General features: G+C 62.7%; 3 protein-coding genes across 3 annotated transcripts; all 3 read left to right on the top strand.

Moving 5' to 3' along the window:
- The first annotated feature begins 18 nt into the window (after positions 1 to 18).
- CHLRE_12g489950v5 (uncharacterized protein) lies at positions 19 to 2,351 on the top strand. Its single transcript, XM_001691065.2, has 5 exons — positions 19 to 249; positions 383 to 556; positions 683 to 857; positions 1,047 to 1,252; positions 1,400 to 2,351. The coding sequence occupies exons 1-5, from the start codon at positions 217 to 219 to the stop codon at positions 1,622 to 1,624; spliced, it is 813 nt and encodes a 270-aa protein (XP_001691117.1). The 5' UTR covers positions 19 to 216; the 3' UTR covers positions 1,625 to 2,351.
- Positions 2,352 to 2,398: 47 nt separating this feature from the next.
- On the top strand, positions 2,399 to 15,180 carry CHLRE_12g489900v5 (uncharacterized protein). Its single transcript, XM_001691064.2, has 19 exons — positions 2,399 to 2,886; positions 3,153 to 3,261; positions 3,456 to 3,557; positions 3,825 to 3,939; positions 4,167 to 4,367; positions 4,566 to 4,796; positions 5,004 to 5,057; positions 5,301 to 5,606; positions 5,808 to 5,909; positions 6,120 to 6,374; positions 6,529 to 7,185; positions 7,345 to 7,457; positions 7,603 to 8,123; positions 8,271 to 8,623; positions 8,856 to 11,672; positions 11,874 to 11,949; positions 12,219 to 12,341; positions 12,658 to 12,908; positions 13,169 to 15,180. The coding sequence occupies exons 1-19, from the start codon at positions 2,769 to 2,771 to the stop codon at positions 13,712 to 13,714; spliced, it is 7,050 nt and encodes a 2,349-aa protein (XP_001691116.2). The 5' UTR covers positions 2,399 to 2,768; the 3' UTR covers positions 13,715 to 15,180.
- A 968-nt stretch (positions 15,181 to 16,148) lies between these two features.
- Positions 16,149 to 20,521, top strand: CHLRE_12g489850v5 (uncharacterized protein). The gene is made up of 4 exons (XM_001691063.3): positions 16,149 to 17,722; positions 17,943 to 18,350; positions 18,507 to 18,648; positions 18,882 to 20,521. Exons 1-4 carry the CDS (start codon positions 16,883 to 16,885, stop codon positions 19,481 to 19,483), a joined length of 1,992 nt encoding a protein of 663 aa, XP_001691115.1. The 5' UTR covers positions 16,149 to 16,882; the 3' UTR covers positions 19,484 to 20,521.
- Positions 20,522 to 20,523: the final 2 nt, after the last annotated feature.

A 20,523-nucleotide genomic window follows, 5' to 3' on the forward strand; every position in this document is an offset into this window, starting at 1 on the left:
TTTTGGCGCGGAACTTTGGATCGCGAGCCGAGAGCACTTCGTTTCTTATCATACTAAAGGCTGACGCAAACAAGCATATATACTATAGAGGTTAAGACAGTTGCTATCGGTCCACGCTGCATTCTCATTTGAAAGCTATAGCAAAGAAAGACGTTTGGACCGAAAAGCGAAATCGCATACTGCCGCGGCCTTACCTGACTGATATCCTACTGAAACATGTCGGAGGTAGAGCTGGCCAATGGAGCCCCGGTGCGTGTCTCGGGAGCGTTCAACGCGACGCATGCTCACCGCGTCCCTTGTCGCCGAGCTTGCAGATTGCCCACTTTAATTTAGCCACACGACGAACAGCTACATAAATAAGCATTGCCTATTTGGTGTTCAGGCGGAGGAGGCCGCTGGCGAGGTGCAGGAGGAGCAGGAGGAGGAGCTGGACGAGGAGGCCACCGCCCTGCTGCAGGAGCTGGAGGACTCGCAGGCGGAGGTGCAGCGCATGCTTGCAGACCAACGAGCACAAGCAACTGAGCTGGGGGGCATGAAGGATAGCCTAGCCAGCGAGGTAGGGAACACTGGCAAGGCTGTGTGACTGGAGGTTAGGTGTGGTGTTGCTTGGCGCCCTCCGTGACCCGCGCCTGCCCTCTAAACCCCCACGGTCCGCATGGCACTGTTCTCCTTCCGACCACAGCTGCAGCAGCTCCAAGATGATGCCTGGAAGCTGCAGGTGTTTGCTGAGCTTGAGATGCTGAAGCGCCAGCTGGCAGCCATCAACAGCCTGGACGCCGACCTGGATGCCATGGAGGCCAAGCTGGAGGACGGCGGCGAGGACGCTGTAGACGACGACTTCGAGAAGGAGCTGGCAGGCAAGTACTTTGGACTCTGATGTGTGTCGCTTGGCCAGATGATGAGGCGCAGGGGTGTGCATCCCTGATGGGGACCGCCGGGATCGGTAGAAGTCAGGTCATACCGCCTACTGTGGCATCATGCAGCATGTGTCCGCGCCTCTCTCATGGTGGACTGATCTTTTGGTCCTTTGTCGCTGTCCGATACAGCGGCGCGTGTGGGCACGCGAGACCTGTTGTCCCGCCTGGCCGGCGGCGCTGGCGGTGACGCTGACGCGGTGGCCGCTGTCACCACCAGCACGCCGGCAGCCAGTGGTGCCACTGGTGAGGGCGAGGCCGCTGCCTCCGGTGATGACGTGGAGGCGCTGCAGGACGAGCTCGATGCCGAGCTGGCGGCCATGTACAAGCAGCTGCAAGTGAGCAGGCCCTATGGCGGGCTGGGTGGGTGCGCAGCAGGTGGTTTGCGCCTTTGTCACTGTCAAGCGGAACGCGGACTAGGTCATGGGTTCTCCTGCCCGCACCCATTATGTTGCTGTGCGCCCGGCTACGTGGCGTCTTTGCAGGCCATCAAGACCGAGTCGGCCATGGTGTCCGCCCGCAAGGCGCAGCTTGAGCTGGAGCTGATGCAGCTCATCCGCGAGGGCGCGGACGACCTCACGGAGCAGCTCCAGGGCATGGCAGTGGAGGAGGGCGAGGGTGAGGGCGAGGGCACGGCTGCAGGCGCAGGCATTGTGGAGGGCGCGGTGACAGCGGCCCAGCAGAGCGTGGCAGAGGCGGCGTCTACGTGAGCTGGTGACTGGCAGCGGTCACGGTGCACGACAGGGGATGTAGGATGGTCGGCAATGCCAGTGGCCTGGTGTGCCGGTGGCCTTTGTGCGACTGCCTGTATGGCTAGCTTTGTGAGGGTGAAACGCCGCAGATGGACTGGCTACAGGGGTAATCCCTAAATGCACGACACAAGCGAGGGCAGAAGGGCGCAACAAGCTGAGTACTCGGTACATGCGACACCAGAACTGGTGGAACCTGCTTGCTTAGGTATCGCTGTGTGTGACTGATTGTGATCGTGTGAGAGACAAGATACACGCGTACTACTGCATGTATGATGATTGGGAATTCCCGGTTTTCGGGGGGAAGCACGTGGGGGTTGAGATACGGCAGGTGCCAGGGGAGGGGGTCGGTGCAGGAGGTTGAAGACGCCTTCCGTCGGGCCGTCGTGGCCGTTATGAGCGACCGGTGCACCCCTTCACGTTTCTGACCTAATTCTGGATTTGTTTGTATGGTGCATGTGACCTGACACACATCATCTGTTGCATGCGCGCTACTCGGAAGCCTTGACCTGTGCCTCTGGGTGCAAGGGCACATGGAGTGTTCAGCTGGCACTACGTGAGGTTACGGACGACGTCTTTCTCTCCTGGCAACGCAGACCCAGCCTCTGCTGCAGACTGCTTGGACGCAGCCTTGCAGCACAACTTCCCTCGTAACCGGAAAGAACGATAATCGTCAACAAGTTTTCGCACTATCGCCATTGTCCCGCATTGTCGTATATTGCCAAGTCATTCTGGTCCCCAGAGCTCCCGAAGCTTAACCGTGATTTTGCTTTACACACCTTGACGATATATAATATCTTCATGAACCGGTTGCATGACCCTAGCCCAACCTGGGCAACCTGAGGCCGGAAAGCTCAACACCAGAACTGACTATGCTTTGCGCCGATTGCTCTCCAACGATAGCAATAGGTTTATATAAGTTTATTGTCAGCAACAGGGTTTTGTGCGTGACGCCCGAAGCTCTAGAGAGCTTCTACTACTACATTTTAGAGGCGCTTTTGCCCTGCGCACGCGCCACAGGCGCACAGGGCAGGAGCTTGATTATCAACAACTATTGCGACTGCCCAATTGCGCAACGCTGGGCGAGCGGCGTTCTCGCGTTTTCATGGGATTGCCAAAATTCTGTTTGTTGCTCGCGGCTCTGCTTGGATTCACGAATCTGCGGGTAGCCATATCTGCAGATGAGCTCGTGTTTCGCATCGGCGCGAGCGTAGGAAAAGATGGTAAGTGCAATGCCTACTCGAGCAAGCATGGAGTTCACATTCGCAGCAGTTGTCGCTTCCAAATTGCCCTTGATTGCTATGGCGTGACGCAGTAAATTGTCCCTTGCTGCTGCCTAGCTGTTTGGTTGCGGGTTGCGGCAAAGCTGCTGACCGGGCCCAACGGTCTGGGGACCCGCCGTCCCGGTGGCGGCCCCTGTGCAATACAATCACAATCACCTTTGCCTCTTGTGCTCTCTGACCCCTGCTCAATTCGCTCTCCCTTTCAGGTCCATGTGAGCAGCTGTATGAGCAGACCGCTGCCGGCTACAAGTACTTCTACTCGTGGCTGGCGTCCCAGGCGCCACGCACTGTCCAGGATGCGGCTAAGCGAACCTGGTGAGCACACGATGAGACGGGACCAGGATAGGACGAGAGGGGTCAGGGCGGGACAGGAGTTCACGCAGGACGCACAAGCCGAACATGGACAACACTGCAAAGCGGGTATTCCGGATCTCCGACCCCAGGGAATAGGCCAGGGCGGCTCGAACACGATGCGATCAGTCCGGAACCACCCATCTACCGCCGCGCAGGTCGCTTCGCTTCGCCTTCCAGCTTGTGTCCCACGACTGCACGGAGGCGGGCCGCGAGGCGGCGCTGGCATCCCTAATCAATGGGACCAGCACGGAGCCAGGGTACGTTTTGCGGCAAGTACCGTACTGGCGCACTGCAGTGGTAACCATGTTCCGGCTGTTAACAATCACAATATTGCGTTTCGTTGAGTGGCCTGTCGGTGTGGTTACAGGATGCCATGGGGATGTACGTCTTGGCGTCCGTGTGTGACGTGTGCGGCTTGCAGGTTACAGGCCGTGGAGAGGATGGGATATGGAGGAATGGCGGGAGGGGACTGACTCGCCTGCTGACCTGGCACCTGATGAACGGCTCATGCCCCACCACTGCAGCGTGCACCTGCTACTGGGCGGGAACGGCATCAACGCGCAGGAGGATGCACTGCAGGCGGACGCCGCGTCGCGCGTGCTGCTGCACTGCTGCACAGCACGTGACTCAGTCTACACGGTGCGTGTGTGTACGGGGTGTGTGGGTTTGTGTTTTGGGCGCGTGCGTGCAGGGGGTGCGGTTTACGGTCCACACGACTACTTGACTACACAGGGCAGGTTGGTGCCGCGGGTGACTCGCCCATTTGACTTCTTAACAAAGTAATCCTCGTCAATTATTCATCTGCCTGATGTACGGTGCTGACCAAACACCTCGTATCCCACCTGCCTGCACCGCCTGTCCCGCAGCTGGACCTGCCGCACGTGTACGGCCTGTTCACGCCCGCCTCCCAGTACACGGAGGCCGTACTGCGCGCCATGGCCTTCTCAGGCATCCGCCGCGTAGCGGTCGCCATGGTGTCTGACAACATGCTGCACAGGCAGCTGTGCGGCGGCGCGCTGCGGGAGCTGCCAGGGCTGGCGGAGCTGCGGCCCAGCTTCGAGGGCGCGGTAAGCCCTGGCTGCTTGCTTGACTGGGGAATTGTATGGGCAATACACTCACAGACAGGAGTGGCTGGGTAACGGTTCGGGCTTATCAGCATACATGCCACGGGAGCAGTGGACGTAAGTGGGTCCCGCTGGGGGGCAGTTCAGGCAGGCGCGAACCTGAAGAGCGCCTGTGACTTTACTCTGCCTTCTCCTCCTCAGGCGGTGGCGTTCCTTAACTACACGGAGGCAGAGGCGGAGGCCGGCGGGCCCGGCTTCTGGGACCGCGCCGCGGCGCAGATTGCGGCTGCGAAGCCGGACGCGTTGCTGGTGTGTGACGAGGTGCCTCGCGCCAGCCAGCTCATGAACCGGCTGACGAACCAGGAGCACGTGCGGCTGTCGGCATTGTGGATGGCGTCGTACGGCAACTCGTCCGACTTCGTGACGCAGCTGGTGCGTACGTGCGTGCGTGCGTGCGTGTCAGGTGTCACGTGCGTTGCCCCGCCTCGGTTGGGGGGCGGCGAGGGGCTTCCGGAGTGGTCGGATCGTGCCAAGCAGGCGGGGTGAGGGACGGCTGCCTGGCGCCGATGCGGTGGGCCAAGTGGGGCCGTGGCCTTGATTCTATGTCAACAACAAACTTGGATTGTGATGCTGTTGCAGGACAATGGTGGCGAGTACGCGCTGACCACTGTGCAGTGGGCGCCCAACCTGCCGGTGAGGAGGGGCTTTTTGTGCGCTTTTTAAAGCACGTTTTTTACACATGCGTACTAGATTAGCGAAGATGGCAACCCCTGCAAGTGCTAGCCGCAACAACTTGAACCATACTCGACTCGCTGTGCTAGAAGCGCCCTACCCCGTCCCGGCCTTTCCATCCATCCCGCCGCCGCAATGCCACGCCGCACCTACTGACTTATCTTTCACTTACCCGCTATCGTATTCGCACCTCCCACCCCGCAGTATGCCGACCCGCTCTTTGGTACGGCACTCCAGTTCGCCAACAGTTTCACGTCAGCCACGGGTACGGCGCCGTCGTACTTTGCAGCTGCAGCCGCCGCCGCTGGCTATGTGGTCATGACGGCGCTCAGTCGTACCATCGCCATGTGTGACGTCAGCACCGCCAACGGCCCCAGCAACATGACGTGGAGTGGGAGCCACAGTGACATGGCGGACTTGCTCATGTGGCGCGAGGGCGCGCTGATGTGCCGCGACCCCACGCGGCCCAATGCCAGCATGCTGCGGCGGGTGCTGAACGGGCAGACTCTGGTGAGCGCTACAGCCGCTGTTTTACCCAGTTCGCTGACTGTCAGCCTGTGATTCCGTATACTGGGAAGGGCGGGGTACGAGTGCAATGAACCCAAAACCTCATAGCAGCCGCACGCCCGCTTTGTACGTGACACGGATACGCCTACCTAACGCCTGCGCGCTGCCGCCCCACCCCTCCCGGCCCGCCCTGCATGCATGCAGCTGCGCTACACGCTCAACACGCTGCAGATGGACACGTTCTTTGGCCCCGTGGGCTTCAACTCATACCGGCAGAACTACATCCACCCCGCGGTGGTGTCGCAGGTGCGTGTGGCGTTGTGCACTGTGGAGGGGGCTGCATACGTACTGCGATGGTACTGCGATGGTCCTGGCACACGCGGAGCGGCACTCGTGCTGCGGCGGTTGCGCAGCGGCAGCGTGGAAAGGAACCCCCGTGTCCTGCTCTCCTCCCTCCAACCACCGACCGCCGCCATTCACACTTTCCTATCCACCGCCACCACCGTGCCCCGCCAGGTCCTGGACGGCAGGCTGCGAGGCGTGATCCCGCTGGATGTGGCGGAGGCGCGCCTGGTGCTGCCCATCCCGCCGCCGCCCGCCGCGCCGCCGCCCGCCTGGCCCACCACCACCGCCGGCACCACCATCATCACACTGGCGTGCTGCCTGGCGGCGCTGCTGTGCTGCGTGGGAGCGGTGGTGCTTCGCCACTGGCTGCGGGACCCGCGGCCCACACTGGCCACGGCAGTGGCAATCGACCCGTCCGAAATCCATGTACGCGCGTGTGTGCGTCAGCGGGCATGTATGGGCGTCACTTACCACGTGCCTGGCTGGTGTGCCTCCCCTGTACGGAACGGTATTCTCGCCTTGCTTGCACTAGGTCGCACATGTAGTATCCTGTGCCGTTCCGCCGCATTGCCGCTCGCAGGTTGACGTGCACCCGCTTCGCAAGCTGGACGGCACGTTTGAGCCCGGCGAGGGCACCTACCGCGGCGCGCGCGTCAAGCTGGTCGTGGCGGTGGAGCTCATGGCACCCGCCGTGCCGCCGCGCCCCCCGGCCGCAGCCTCCACGGCTGCAGCGACCGGGCCGTCGACTGTAGCAAGCCCCATGTTTGCCGCCATGTCCACGGGCCTCAACCTCGGCGGCGGCGGCGGCGGTGGCGGGTACGGCGGCAGCAGTACGGGCATGGTACTGCCGTACGGGCACTGGAACGGCATGAGTGGCAGCGCCTCGGCCAATGGCTACATGCCGCCGGGTAACGGGCTGGCGGCCGCACGTGCCGTCAGCTCCGGCGGGGGCAGCAGCAGCGGGGCTTCGCCGGTCCCCACCGTAATAAGCGCCCTCTCCGCGGCACCGGGGCGTGTTACTGTGGCGGCGCCGCCGTTTCGGCCGGCAACGCCCCTGTCTAACCGTGCGTCGGGGTTGGGGATGGCGACGGGCGCGCCGCAGCCGCCCTCGCCGCCCTCGGGCACTCGCAGCCACCTTCTCAGCAGCGCGGTAGCGGCAGCGATGGCTGCGGCAGGTGCTAGCAGCGTCGGTGGCGGCAGCGCGCAAACATTGACGCGGCAGTTGAGCGAGATGGAGGTAAGCAAGGGCGCGGGCGTGGGGCGCGGGATAAAGACCCTGTTGTTGAGTCGATCTGCATGGGGCGGGCATAATGGTCTTACAGATGGTGATGCCCTTGCATCCGATGCTCTTACATCTACATGCGCGTGCGTTTCGGCAAAAACCTTGACGTCACAGATGAGTGTCGCTAGCGGCGATGGGCCAGTGCCGCCTGCTGCTGCGGCAGCGGCGTCGGGGGACGAAGCAGAGGCTACAATTGCAGCATGCAACAAGCTGCTTGTCGGCCGAAGGTGAGAAGTTGTCAACTTACCTTCTGCCGCCGTGCCTCGCCTAGTTGCAACATAGTTCTGAAGCACCTATGCTTTTCCAGCTCGCTTTGCTTTCCTCGTACTTACCCCGCCGCGCATTGCCTTGCCTTATTTTGTGCATGTGTAGCTCGCCGATTGGCATCCCTCGGCCGCTGCCGTCTCCCACAACGACGGCGCCGCTGCCCGCAACTTCGCCGAACCCGTCGCCGCTGCTGCGACTGGACGACGCCGCAGACGGTGTCCTGCCGACATCGCCCTTTGGCCGTTTGCCACCGGGCTCTCATGGCGGACTGGGCAGCATCCTCACCGGGGCGTCTCCGCGCATGCACGGCCCCTCAAACGCCACCATCCCTGACTCAGCCACGGCCATGGCCGCTACGGCACGCAGCAGCAACAACGGCTTCGGAAAGAAACCCAGCGGCCACATGGAGCAAACCCTGCAACAGGACCAGGCTTCGTTCTTTGATCTGGATCGGGCGTCGAACCGCGGCTTTGGGCTCAGCGGCTCGGCTGCGGCAGGTGGCGGTGGTGGCGGCTCGGTGACGGGGGGCGGCGGGTGGACTGTGACACGCAAGCTGCGAAAGCACGTGTCTTCACTGCTGTGGCGCGCGTTCCGGCTGCAACACCCGGCCATGTGCCCCATCCTAGGTGCGCCAGTGCGAGCAATTTCTTCAGATGGTGCCTAGCGGTGATGCCGGTAAACCTGCACTTGTATGCGTGTGTGCATGGGATGGCCCTGCCCATTGTTTGCCGTTTCTCTGCAGTGTTTTCCTTGACACGTATGCATCATTACAGGCATTGTATGGGAGTGGCCTCTGAACGGACCGGGCACGTCCAACGGCGCGGGCGGCACAGCCAACGGTGCGCTGAGCCGCATCCCGGAGACCTCCGTGTCAAAGGGCATTGCGTCCCCGTTCAGGACAGCCAACAGCAGCGCTGGGGCAGGGCTGGCCGGCACAGGCGGCGCAGGCAGCGGTGGAGCCGCCGCCACCAGCGGCAGCCTAACGGTACCGGTTATTGTACGGCAGTGGTACGAGCTCGGCGACCTGTCGCTACTGCTGGAGAACAGCACAGTGCCGCTGCCGCTGCTCACCAAGTCAAACATCGTGCGCGGCATCGCGGAGGCAGTCACATACCTCCATGCGCAGGTGGGTGGGCCCGCACCCCACCGCCACAAAGGGCGCGCCGGTAGCCGCCTGGCGCTGCAAATCGCTGCAGCTATGCACAATCGTAACAACTACTCGTCTCTGCTTTCATTTATGATTCCTCCCACTGGCCTCCCGCAGTATGTGGCATAAGTTGTTGCTAGTTTGTGGCCTCAAGCCCACGTACCGCATCATTCCCTCGTGTCTCGCTAACTTTCTCGTTGCTTGCCTGCAGGAACCACCCATTGTGGTGGGCCCACTCCATGCCTCGCGCGTGCTCCTGGACCGCAACTTCCACCCGCACCTGTTCCTGCGCCTTTCGAGTTTGGACCCAACCTATGGCTCGCAGCCGCACCAACAGCGCCTGATGCAGGCGCACCAACAGCAGCTGCAGACTATGGAGGCGGCGCAGACGCACACCCAGCAACAGCAATCGCAGCAACAGCGCCAGCAGCAGTACCAACAGCAGCAGCAGCTGTCACAGCAGCTGTCACAGGCACACAGCCTGGCCTCACCGCATGCCGCCAGCAACAGCGGGCATGGCAGCACGGCCAGACGCACGCTCATGGGTATTAAACTGGCTGCCGTGACTGGGGGCTTCAAGCGGGTGACGGCTGGGACGGAGGACGTGACGTCTTCCGGGTCGCCACTGCCGCAGCCGCCCACGCCCGTCTTGCAGACAGAGAGCCACCTCCAAAACCAGTTGCTGCTCCTCCCGCAGCAGCAAGCACAGCAGCAGCGACTGGCGCTGCGCAGCTTCGCATTCGACCCGGCTGTAGCAACCGCCGCTGCGGCCGCCGCCACGGCCTCACTAGCCGCGCCAGCCGCCATGCCGTTGCCTCCCACACCTCCCACACCTTCCACAAAATCGGTAGCTCCTCTTCTGTTTGACGGCGCGGCGGCGCCACCGGGGCCGGCGCGGGACAGCGCTCTCATGCTCACGTCGGCTGCGGCCGTCAGCGAGGCAGGGCTGCAGCCGACGGATTCCGGCGAGGTGCATCTGACCATGCCAAGCATCATGGCTCCCTCCTGCCCTCAGCGCCAATTGGTGGTGGTGGACACCACAGACACCGGGGCCCTGCCGCTGGGCGCCGGTGTGGCCGACGGCGCCGGCTTAGGTGCGGGTGCAGCCATAGGCATGGCGGTCGCGAGCGGGCTCGCCTCCGCGCCCACGGGCTGCGCTGCGGGTGTGCCTGGCAGCGGTACGCGGCCGTTTGGGCTGTCGGGCATTGTGACGGGCGTGAGCGGGCGGCTCATGCTGCCGAGCCGCGTGGCACCGTCAGCCGGCGTAGGCGGAGACAACAGCGGCACCCACACAGTAGCGCACACGCCAACGCTCGCCGGCGCGCCGGCGGCGGCGGGCACGCCGCCGCCGCCAATGCACGTGCCGCCGCCACCGTACATTCCTAGCTGCGCTCAGGACGTGTACGAGTTCGGACAGCTGTTGTGCCGCATCTTTGTCGTGCACACGGACACGCCGGACACGTCTCGTGACCAGCTGCTGCGCATCTCGGCGGCCTTCGACCGAGACTCCCTGTCTGACGGCGCGGTCGGCCGCGGCGATGCCGGTGGGGGTGGAGCAGGAGGAGGAGGCGGTACTGGTCACGGCGCAGGTGGTGCTCTGCCGCTAGCCTTTGGGTCAGGCTCAGGCGGCCGAAACCGGTCCGGCGCTCCTCCACCCAGCGGCGCCGCCCCGACGGTGCCCGCCCGGTCGCCATTCAACCCATCCGGCCGAGCGCCCGCCGGCTCAGGCCGCGCGTCTCCTGCCGCTCTCCCGACGGAGCCGCCACTTACCCAGCAGCAGCTGCAGCAGCTGCTACCAGTCGCGAGCACTAGCATTGGCGACAACAACAACCTTAGCCGTGCGAGCAGCGGCCTGAGCAACATGGGCCTGCAGCTCGCAACCGGCAGTCGTGGCGGCGGCATCACCACAGCCACGGCTGCGAGTCCCTTTCCCCTGCAGCAGCAAGCCACGCAAGCCATCAGCGTCGACAGCCCCGAATCCATTGATGAGGTGCTGGAGGCGCTGTATGAGGTGTGCCCGGAGCTGTCGGAGCTGGCGGGAAGCTGCATGCACCCCGACCCGGCGCAGCGGCCCAGCTTCCCGCAGGTGCTGTTCACATTTGAGAACATAGTCCGGCCCGCGCTGCTGTCGGGCACGCTGGGCATCAGCGGTCTTGAGGGCATGGGCCCCGACAGCGCCGGCGGATGGGGCGACGATGACGGCGGCTGCAGCAGTCCGCTGACGCAGCCGCACCACGCACACACCACGCACCACGCGCATGCGTCCTCCGCCACGCGCAGTATGGCGCAGGCGCTGGGATTGAGCATGGCGGAGGGTGGTGCAGCCGGCGGCGGAGGAGGAGGTGACGTTTGCGGAGACAGCTCCGTCAGCGGCCGCACAACGAATGACGGCGGCGTTGGCGGCACCCTCCCACGATCCAGCGGCCCCCGGCGGGATAGCTCCAACCACCACGGTGCGGCCGCGGGTGCTGGTGCCGGCATGGGAGCGGGAGCGGGCGCGGCCGCTGCAGGCGGGGTTGGCCCCACTCGGCCCAATCCGTTCTTCAGCAACATCAGCCACGCGTTTCAGTCCGTTGCTAAGGGGCACAGCAAGCCGCCACCAAGCTCCTGCAGCGGCGCTGCCGCCCCGATGAATGCGTCCGCGCCCACAGCGCCCGGCGTGCAGGCCACTGGCGGCCTCATGGCAGCCGCGCGGCAGCACCTGCGGCACCGGGGCTCGCAGCGAGCGGCCTCCAACCCGGCGGGCCCGGCCTCGCACGGCAACATGGCGCTGCCTCCAGTGCCGCAGCTGACCGCGCCTGGAGAGGCGGGTGGCTTCGGAGCCACCGCCGGGCCGCCGCCTGCAGTGGCGGCGGTGGCTGCAGCCAGCATGCTCGTGGGACGGTGTTCGGGCAGCTTTACGCAGCAGCCACAGCGGCACGTGCCGGCGCGCACGGGACTGCTAGGGGCGGGGCCGGACCTGGGTGTGGGGCGCATGGGTCACGTGGCGGCTGCAGATGACTTCCTGTTCGACTTCTTCCCGCCCAAGGTGCGCTCAACAGGCGGCAGGCAGGCGTTGATGGGGGTGCTTTGTTTGTTGAGGGCCTGCAAATGTACCGTAGCTGGACGCGCGCTTGTAGGGGGAGGTCGCTGCCGGCGCACTGCTGTCGCACATCGTTTGCGACCGTGCAGCGTTCTTGATGCCATGTGTGCCGTCATGTGTGTTGCTTGCTGCTGTCTGTTGCCGCAGGTGGCTCGTTCGCTGCTCATGGGCGAGACGCCGCAGCCGGAGCGCTTCGAGGTGGTGTCCATCTACTTCTCTGATGGTGAGAACATTGGCCAGGCTTGCTTTCCTTGCAGCTATACCTCTTCCCTACCTTCCGTTGAGCCTGCGCCGTGCCGTACCGTGGCGTGCCAGGCTGCTCGACCGCACACTCCGGCTGCACCCCTTGTCCCTTGCATCCTGCCCCTGTCTCTGACCTTGCATTTCCGCGGCCTCAGCCTCCCCCCGTGCGCTACGCATTCTTACAACGCCCCCACTTCCCTGCCTCCCACTCACTCCCTCGCCTGCCTGCCTGCCTGCCCGCTACTGCAGTTGTGGGCTACACCGACCTGTGTGCCCAGCTGCAGCCTTACGAGGTGATGGACCTCATGCACCGCCTGTACTCGCAGCTGGACGCCATCATCCAGGCCATGGCGCTGTTCAAGGTGGAGACAGGTGAGGAGGAGGAGGAGGAGGTGGGGTTGGTGGGGGAGGATGGAGGATGGAGGATGGAGGTGGGGTTGGTGAGGGAGGTGGTAGGGGAGGTGGTAGGGGAGGAGGTAGGGGAGGAGGTAGGGGAGGTGAGGAGGTTGTGAGGAAGTGATGCGGGCACGGTGTTGTGTGACATATTCATGTGTGCATCGCAGCCCGCTGCTCCTGCCTATGGCTGCCTGTTGTCGATTTCAGAGGCCCCCTCTGAACACCTTGAACACCTTCCTAGGCTAACCGTCGCCCCCCCGCTGCCCCGTTGCTCCTGCTTCGCCGCACGCAGTGGGAGATGCCTATCTGGCCGTGTCTAACCTGCGCCTGCCGCAGCCCGACACACACGCCCGCCTGTTGGCGCAGTTTGCCTTTGAGGCCGTGCGCGCTGCCACCTCCACGCCTATCCACCCCGAGCGGCCGGAGCTGGGATGCGTCACCATTCGTGTGGGGCTGCACTGCGGCCCAGTGGTGGGCAGTGTGGTGGGCATGCTCAACCGGCGGTACTGCCTGTTTGGAGACTCCGTTAACACCGCGGCACGGGTGAGTGCGTGGGTGCCGCCGCCGTGTGGTGGGTGCGTGTTCCGGGTGTTGTGACTTGTGGCGCGTCGGCACGAGTTGCAAGGTCCCTGGCTACAACAATGGGTGGGGCAAGCGTCCTGTTGGCCCTGGAAGACAAGTAAGCCTTGGGCAAACGCAGACGCAATGCAGCCTGACAGACATGATGGGTCCAACGCGCATTATTTGCTGAACCCCGACCCGCATCCCGTCAACCGCCCACGCGTCATTCGCATGACATACAGATGGAGCACAACTCGGAGCCCAACCGGGTGCACTGCAGCGGCGCCTTCGCGGGCCTCATCGCTGAGCAGTGGCCGGGCGCGCGAGTGATCAGCCGCGGCGTGCGCAACATCAAGGGCAAGGGTCCCATGGAGACCTTTTGGATTGAGGAGCCGCCGGCTTCGTCGCAGGCACAGCATGAGGAGCGCTCGGAGGCGCAGCAGGCGCAGCAGCTTGCGAAGCAGCCGCTTGTCGGGCGGACCGGGCGGTTGTCAATGCACATGCCACGATCATCCATGCCGCGCTCTCGCTCCAACCAAGAGCTTGCCAAGATGGAGATGCTGCACCCACACGCGTCGATGGTGGGAGCAGGCGGCGGCGGCACCGGAAGCGCAAGCAGGGAAGCGGCTGTGGCTCCAGGTTCACACACGAACGTGCGGCCGAACTCCGGGGGCCGCGGACTTTCGCTGGTGGCTACCTTGCGCAAGTCACGCGAGTGGCGCCGCGGCTCTGTGGACAAGGAAAGCCGAGGGTTCGCCTTTCCGTCCAGCAAGCCCTTGTTTCCGTAGCGTGCATTTGAGGATGGCATACCGTGCGCATGCAGTGCTGCAGGGCTGGGGGCAGATGGGCTGCAGCCAACTGTTGCGGCTATGCCGTTGAGGCTACTGGGAGAATGAGAGGGGTGCGAGGAAGCCTTGAGTGTGTTCACTGGTGTGCAAGCCCGCCCAGCATGTGCAAGGGCGAGGGTATCGCACACAAGACGCAGCAGAGTGTAGTGCTGAGCGGAGAACTACCACACTGGCACGCCCACGGATGTTGCGGATGCTGGGCGGCATTACAGATGGTTGAGAGGGACTCCTGCATTCACCTAGGTCTTAGCACTCGCAACGGTGAGCGACGGCGAGGTCCGCACACGCGCATTGCGGCGTCTCAATGCCTGGTCGCGGGAAGCGCGCTGGCGTATCCTAGCTGCTGGCACGGCCCGCGCTGAGCTGGCTGCTTCCAGCTGGCATGGGGAGAGCTTTTGAACATAGGTTCGCATGGGCAGTATGAGCCGCCATGCCGCAATTGTCATACGCGCGCATATTGTGGTTTACTAATGCTGAGAATGAAGGGGCTCGCGGCTAACTTGATGTGTGGGAGCCGCATCGGAGTGGAGCAAGAAAGGAGGAGTGTGGGCAAGAGATTTTCATCGATGTCTCCGGAGTTCAAACCTCCTTGTCCGGCCTATGTCCGGCCTACATTGCACATAATCTTCACTACATATGCTGGGATACCCGTTTTTGGCGGTCATCTTTTCCGTATAGGCTCTGCCGCGCTTTTAGGTTTTGGTAGCACCCATTTTGCCGGAACAAAGACGTGATGCAACCCCCAGGTTGATTGAGCATGGTCTGTACACGTATTGGTTCCCTCAACCGCCAGGGCCGTTACCCCCCCCCCCCTTTTAGGCATTTACTACCGCACGCCACAACGCCAAGGTTATCACAAAGGATAAAACTCGCTATGACACCCCTGCCATACGTTCTTGCTTGAGAGGGGTTTGAGGTTGCACTCGTGGCTTGTGTGCGTCCTACAGAACTTGGGGGCTGCAAACGTATTGTGTGGACTTTTGCTCCTTTCGGATTAGCCAGGCACTGTGCTGCGGGTACCAATGTCGCGGGAGAGTCAGTGCAGGCGTTGGGCATACGGTAGCAAAGCGCGCAGGGCCCAAGCACGTGCTTTTAGCCCGGCTACTTCAGATGGTCATTGCTGCGGCGGGCGTTGAGATGGCGTGCGTGTGTGTCATGGGTCCTCTTGGATGGGTCCTGGAGTCGTCAGCTAAGGGCAGCTAGAAGTGAGGTAGACTGGTGCGTGGTCAACAGACTTAACGGTGCAAGTCAGTGCATCTTTCAGCTGTTGTCAGGAGAGGCTGGATGGAGAGCGGTATGATATGCACGTGGCACGCCCTTGGGCTTGTGAGCAGAGGGGTTGCTCGCATGCACATTGCAGGTTCCTTGACATCGTCAGCGGGTGCTTATTGTAACCGATGCAACATTGGGCGTCCCTACTGACCCTAAAGCCAGCGGCAGTCCATGGCAGGCGGTATTGCTAGGTCCGGCAGCAGGCGGATTTGGCGGTTCGGCGGGCGGCCTGTCGGAAAGGCAGTCGTGCACACAGCCACACACGTGCGCCAACGGGAACCTGCAGCAAATGCTGCCTCCGCCGCCGGGTATGACCAGAGCATACTCCTGGCGGAGCCCGCAAGAGCCCTTGAGCAAAGGATACTTACAAATGACAAAGGAGAAAGCTGGGCACCGCCGATCAGGCGAGTCAAGCCAAGCAGGGACAGCATACAGTACTCCCACGAACCCCCGTTCACAAACCTCATCGCCACACGGCTACCAGTAGTGCCCGACTATGCTTGCTTCACAGCCTGTGAGCCTGGCATCAATCCCCCTGTCCACAATAAGATACCAGATCTCAAGACTCGATAAAGCCATGAAGGTGAGGCGCAGCGCAAAGTCCCAAGGGTGGTGTGTCCGGGCCCGGGTCTTGAAAATCACGCACACGACCTCTCGCCTGTGTCTGAGGTGGTGCGTCCCCCGATCCCCGCGCCTGCACGCACGCGCCCTACGTGACAGACTGGTCTTCCTCGGAAAGCTCCAGTACTCCATGTTCCCCTGCGAAAATGGGGGAAGGCCACCGCCTGCGTGTGTAAGGCATTCGTCTCACGCACACTCCTCATGCAGTGATCAGCGGCGCTAAGTGGTCCGTCGTTCCGTCGCTTCAGCCTACCCCCCACCGTAGTGTGCTTGAAAACGGGAAGAAGCAATGGGCAAAGCTGGGCACCCATTCGAGTGAGGGGGGGGCCGACGGTCCCATGATCCCCGTCCACGAACGTCGGGGCCCGCGTGCAAAAACTCGCGAGGTGGCGGTCGTTGGCCGGGGTGGACCCACTATTTTTTCGGCCCCTGTAAAATGACCGGCAATTCGCCGCCAATAATAAGTAGAATAGATGAGTATGTCAAAGCATTCCTACCTGTGGTATTCAGTTTTGGGCCAGTTCCCTGGACGGAGCCGACTGGAAGTCCGGGACATGGCGGGCGGCTTGTCGTGCAAGTCGCCGGTAGTCGCCCGTGTCGGCCAGGCCATTTTCCACAAGCCATTATCCTCACCGTCATTTCCTCCACACATACGCTACAATGGTGCACAATATAGATACAACCACAGCTATGCCTTGCAGCGAGGCAACAATCGAGGTCTCGATCTCGTTGCCCGGCCAGCGGCTTCAACGCCTGATTGTCGCGGCGATGGTCCTGACAATGGTATTAGCTTTCCCATTGGTAGTGATGGTGTCCTTCCTGCTGCCGGGCCCGCTTCTCCTCTTCTTTTTCTATGTGCGATTCAAGACCGCTCTTCTGGAGGAAGAGTCAACTCTGGGCGCGGCTGCTGCTGCTGCTGAAAAGCAGCTATGGAAAGACCTGCGCAGCAAGAAGCCAATGGCGACACAGGTGCGTTGACCAATTATTATACTTGCTACTGGGGCCATGGGTTGACAAAACGGCAACCAGCGCCTTTGAGCCGGCTGCTGACACACATATCCTTAGGATAGTTGACATTATGCGCGATAGGCTACGCGTCTTCTGCTGCAAGCTGAACACATTTCGCGCGGGATTGGACTTCGGGTTCCTTGGCTTAGCGAGCGGCTTCCCTGTTGTCCATTGTGCTTCTTCTTGCTAACACAGCTGCTCCAACTCATGCACCCGCAGGCCATTGCAACCGACGACAGCGACCTTTCGCCGACTGGCACCACCGTCTGCCTCCACGCTGTCTCCATGCCCGGCGAAGACCGCCTTCCAAGCCCCTGGCTGGCGTCGCCTGCCAACGGCATCTCTCCCATTGAGGTTGAGCCCCTCACTCGCAGCAGCTCCTTCACCTCGCCACTTAAGTCTCCGTCGGGCCTCGCTGATGAGCAGGCTGGCGAGCTGGACGCTGAGGAGGGCGCTTTGGACATAGAGCGCGCCGGCGGGACTGAAGAGCCGGCGACGGCCCAGCCCGCCATGGTGCCTGCGAGAGAGGCCGCCGGCATCGCGCTGGACGGCTGCTGTGAGATTATGATGGTGAAGCCCGCCGACACCAAGGACGGCGCCAACCTTCTGAGCTCTGGCTCCGCCGCCTCCGCCGCCGCCTTCCCCTCCTCCTCCTCCCGCTCCTCCTCCTCCGCCTGCCCTGATGCCGTCCAGTCCTCCCTGCGGAGCTCCCTCACATTGCTGCCCGAGCAACCTGCCGCAGCAGAGTCACCATCAACCAACACCGCCAACGCCAGCGCCACCACAACCAGCACTGAGCTGTCGCTGGGATCTCAGGCGGCTGGCTGGCTGCCCGCCAGCCTCACGAGCGTAAGCACCAGTGCTGCTGGCGCCGCGGCCACCTCCAGCTCCTCCTCCCTGCCCACGGTCCCCGCTAACAGCGGCCACGCGCCCGAAAGTGCGCAAGACCAGCAGCAGCAGCAGACGGATCTGCAGCGGGGCAAGACGGTGTTCGCGCGCCTGCACTCGATGCTTCCAGTGGTCGACAACGTTCACCTGAGCTCCGGGGTAAGTCGCACGCGTCATGAACCCACGCGCTTGGGGCAAGCAAGCCAGGAGCAAGCAGCACGGGTAGTGTGGCACGGGGCCCTAGCTTGCACTGACCGACCACACATGCCCAAGTGCCCACGCGCACAGCTAATCACCCCTTCGCCTGCTTCCTGTGTCCGCCTCCTTCCATGCCACCCGAACGCTCATTCCATCCCCTACCCATTGTCCACACACACAGAACGACCACGTCGCCGGAGTGCTGCGCAACACCACCCTCAATCCCTTGCCCGTCATCAATGAGATGGCAACTCGTGGCGTGCAGAGCGGCTTCACGCCGTTCTACGTGCTGGAGGCGCTCGTGCCTTTCTCCAAAGGCGGATACGGCAGCGTCTGGTTCGGGCAGGTGTACTCGTCTTACGGCATTTTCCAGGCCGTATCTAAGACCGCCAACGACCCCAACTCCACCACCGAGGTCACCAACGTGATCAAGGAGGGGCAGGTCATGCTGGGACTGCAAGCGGCGGGCCTGGTGAAGGACGGGTGCACGATCCGCGCTCTGGCGCTGTGTACGCAGCCCGACCCCACCACCGGCCACGTGGTGACGCTGCTGATGGAGCGCGCGCAGCGGTCGCTGATGGCTGACGTGGTGAGTCTGTTGCCACCGTGGGGGCCTGCATGGGCTGAATGGCCTGTGGTGGTGCAAGTCCCAACCAGGGAACGCGCTTCCCCTGGTCACACTGCTGGTTGAACCGCCCTTCTGACCGCCGCTCCTGCTCTGCCGCTTTACCCTTCACGCACACAGATGGACCAGGAGGCCTTCCGGCAGCGGCAGCAGCTGAGCTGCGACGGCATGTCGGTGCTGCCCCTGCCCACCGTGTTCAAGGTGCTGGGCACGGTTGCCACTGCCCTGGCGGCCCTGCACAAACACGGCTATGCCCACCAGGGTAAGCATTCCGTATAGCTGCCGTTTGCATGCGGTGCGGTGTATTCGTTTGGGCGGCGCATGCACAGCTGCGCGCACCCTCAGCTCGCCTATCTGTGCACCTGCCTGCATTCGGTTTCAGTGCGCATGTACGACATGACAACCGCTGCGTTAGCACGCGCCGCCCGTTGTCCTTTCGCCTCCGCCATCCGTGCCTTTACGCCCCTTTGCCTCCAACTCCCGCACACCCAACAGACGTGAACCCCAACAACATCCTGGTGCGCGCGGACGGCAGCGTTGCCCTGTCGGACTTTGGCCTCGCCGTCTCCATCTCGCCGGACGGCGAGTACGTCGGCGACAAGTGCGGCGGCACCATGCACTTCGGCGCCCCCGAGGTCGCCATGCGCAACGAGTACATTGGAGGATCTATCCCCTGGCCGTTCGTGGAGGACTACCGCCGGGCCAGTGGCGCTGAGCCGCCGACACCGCTGCCGCCCCTCACGCGCGCCGTTGACATCTGGAGCCTGGGTGCGCTGGCCGTGTGCCTGATGGTGACGGGCACGGACTGGAACCTGCAGGATGAGTACGTGCGCTGCGGCAGGGCCCTGCCGGCCTACGTGCCTGAGCCCATGGTGGAGCTGATCCGCGAGTGCACCGCAGACGTCGCCGCGCTGCGGCCCAGCGCGCAGCAGGTGCTGGCCCGCCTGGCGGCGATGCAGATTCACATGCCGCAGTTTGAGGCGGCGGCCGATGCGGTGCGCGCGGCTGCGGCCGCGGCCGCGGTGCAGGCTGACGCGGCAACGGAGGCAGGAATGCAGCAGTTGGAGCAGGCGATGGTTGACATGCTGAGCCTTTGAACAGTCAACACGCAGCAGCGAGTTCGTGTCCTGTGACGTGGCACGTGCTGCTGCCCGCACGGCGCTACCGCATGCGGCGCGCGCTTAAATAACAGGATGTGTGCTTAGCACTTCCTTGTCAATGGAGAGGGCAGGAAATGCATACTTGTTTAGACTGAGATTAGTTTAGACTGAGATGGGCTCATGGGCTGCCTTATGCTCTTGACCGCGCTGAATAAGTATGTGCGCTATTGCACCCCTGCCCGTCAGGGCAGTTGACTCTTTTGCTTACCGTACATGCGGCTCGTGCATTCATCCTTTCCAAATAAGATTGACTCGGTGTACCAGCGGCAGCGCGCCTTTTGCGCTTGACTCGGTTTCCAGGCAGGTGTGTTACACGCAGGGGCCTATGTATCCAAGACTTGACGGTATTAATGGCAGGAATGCCTTCGGGGTGTGGGCCCAACGCCCCCCGTGCGCTTGCCCATCCGGGCGGTCGATGTGCTTGTGGCATGTGATTTTGCTTTGAGCCTTTACCGTAGGATGCAAGTCAGCTACCAGTAGCGTGTGTAGTCTCGCTCCCACATCCAAGGACTCCCAGATTACGTACTATATCGCTGGCAGGTGTTATTTGCAGGCGCTGTACTTGAAAGGTGGGAATGTCAGGCTAACAATTCCTTTGCGCTGTGTTGGCTCATTGGCCCATGCCGTATGCCGCCTGGAGGCAGCAGTCCGTTCGCACTTGCCGCCATGACTCAGTGCTTGCAGTGAATGGCAGGCTTTCGAGTAAGGTTAGAGAGAGCAGAAGCTACGAGTTTCGTGGTGTATCCCGGTTTGATGCCAATGCATGATGGAGTGAAAGCAGTCGTTTCCTGGAGTGGATGTGAATGCGCAGCTGGCGAAGCCGGATGCCGTGCATCAGCATGCGACACGCGAGCGGCGGCGTTCCGTTATCTATCGTGTTAGTACATGTGGGGTCGAAGCAAGCGCAAGTGCGGACGGTGCCCGCAGCGCGGGTGCGACCGGCCGCAAACACCGGCCATGTAACAATATTGGTGTGA

This window comes from Chlamydomonas reinhardtii, chromosome 12 (assembly GCF_000002595.2).
Source record: "Chlamydomonas reinhardtii strain CC-503 cw92 mt+ chromosome 12, whole genome shotgun sequence".
NCBI classification, from domain to species: Eukaryota; Viridiplantae; Chlorophyta; class Chlorophyceae; order Chlamydomonadales; family Chlamydomonadaceae; genus Chlamydomonas; species Chlamydomonas reinhardtii.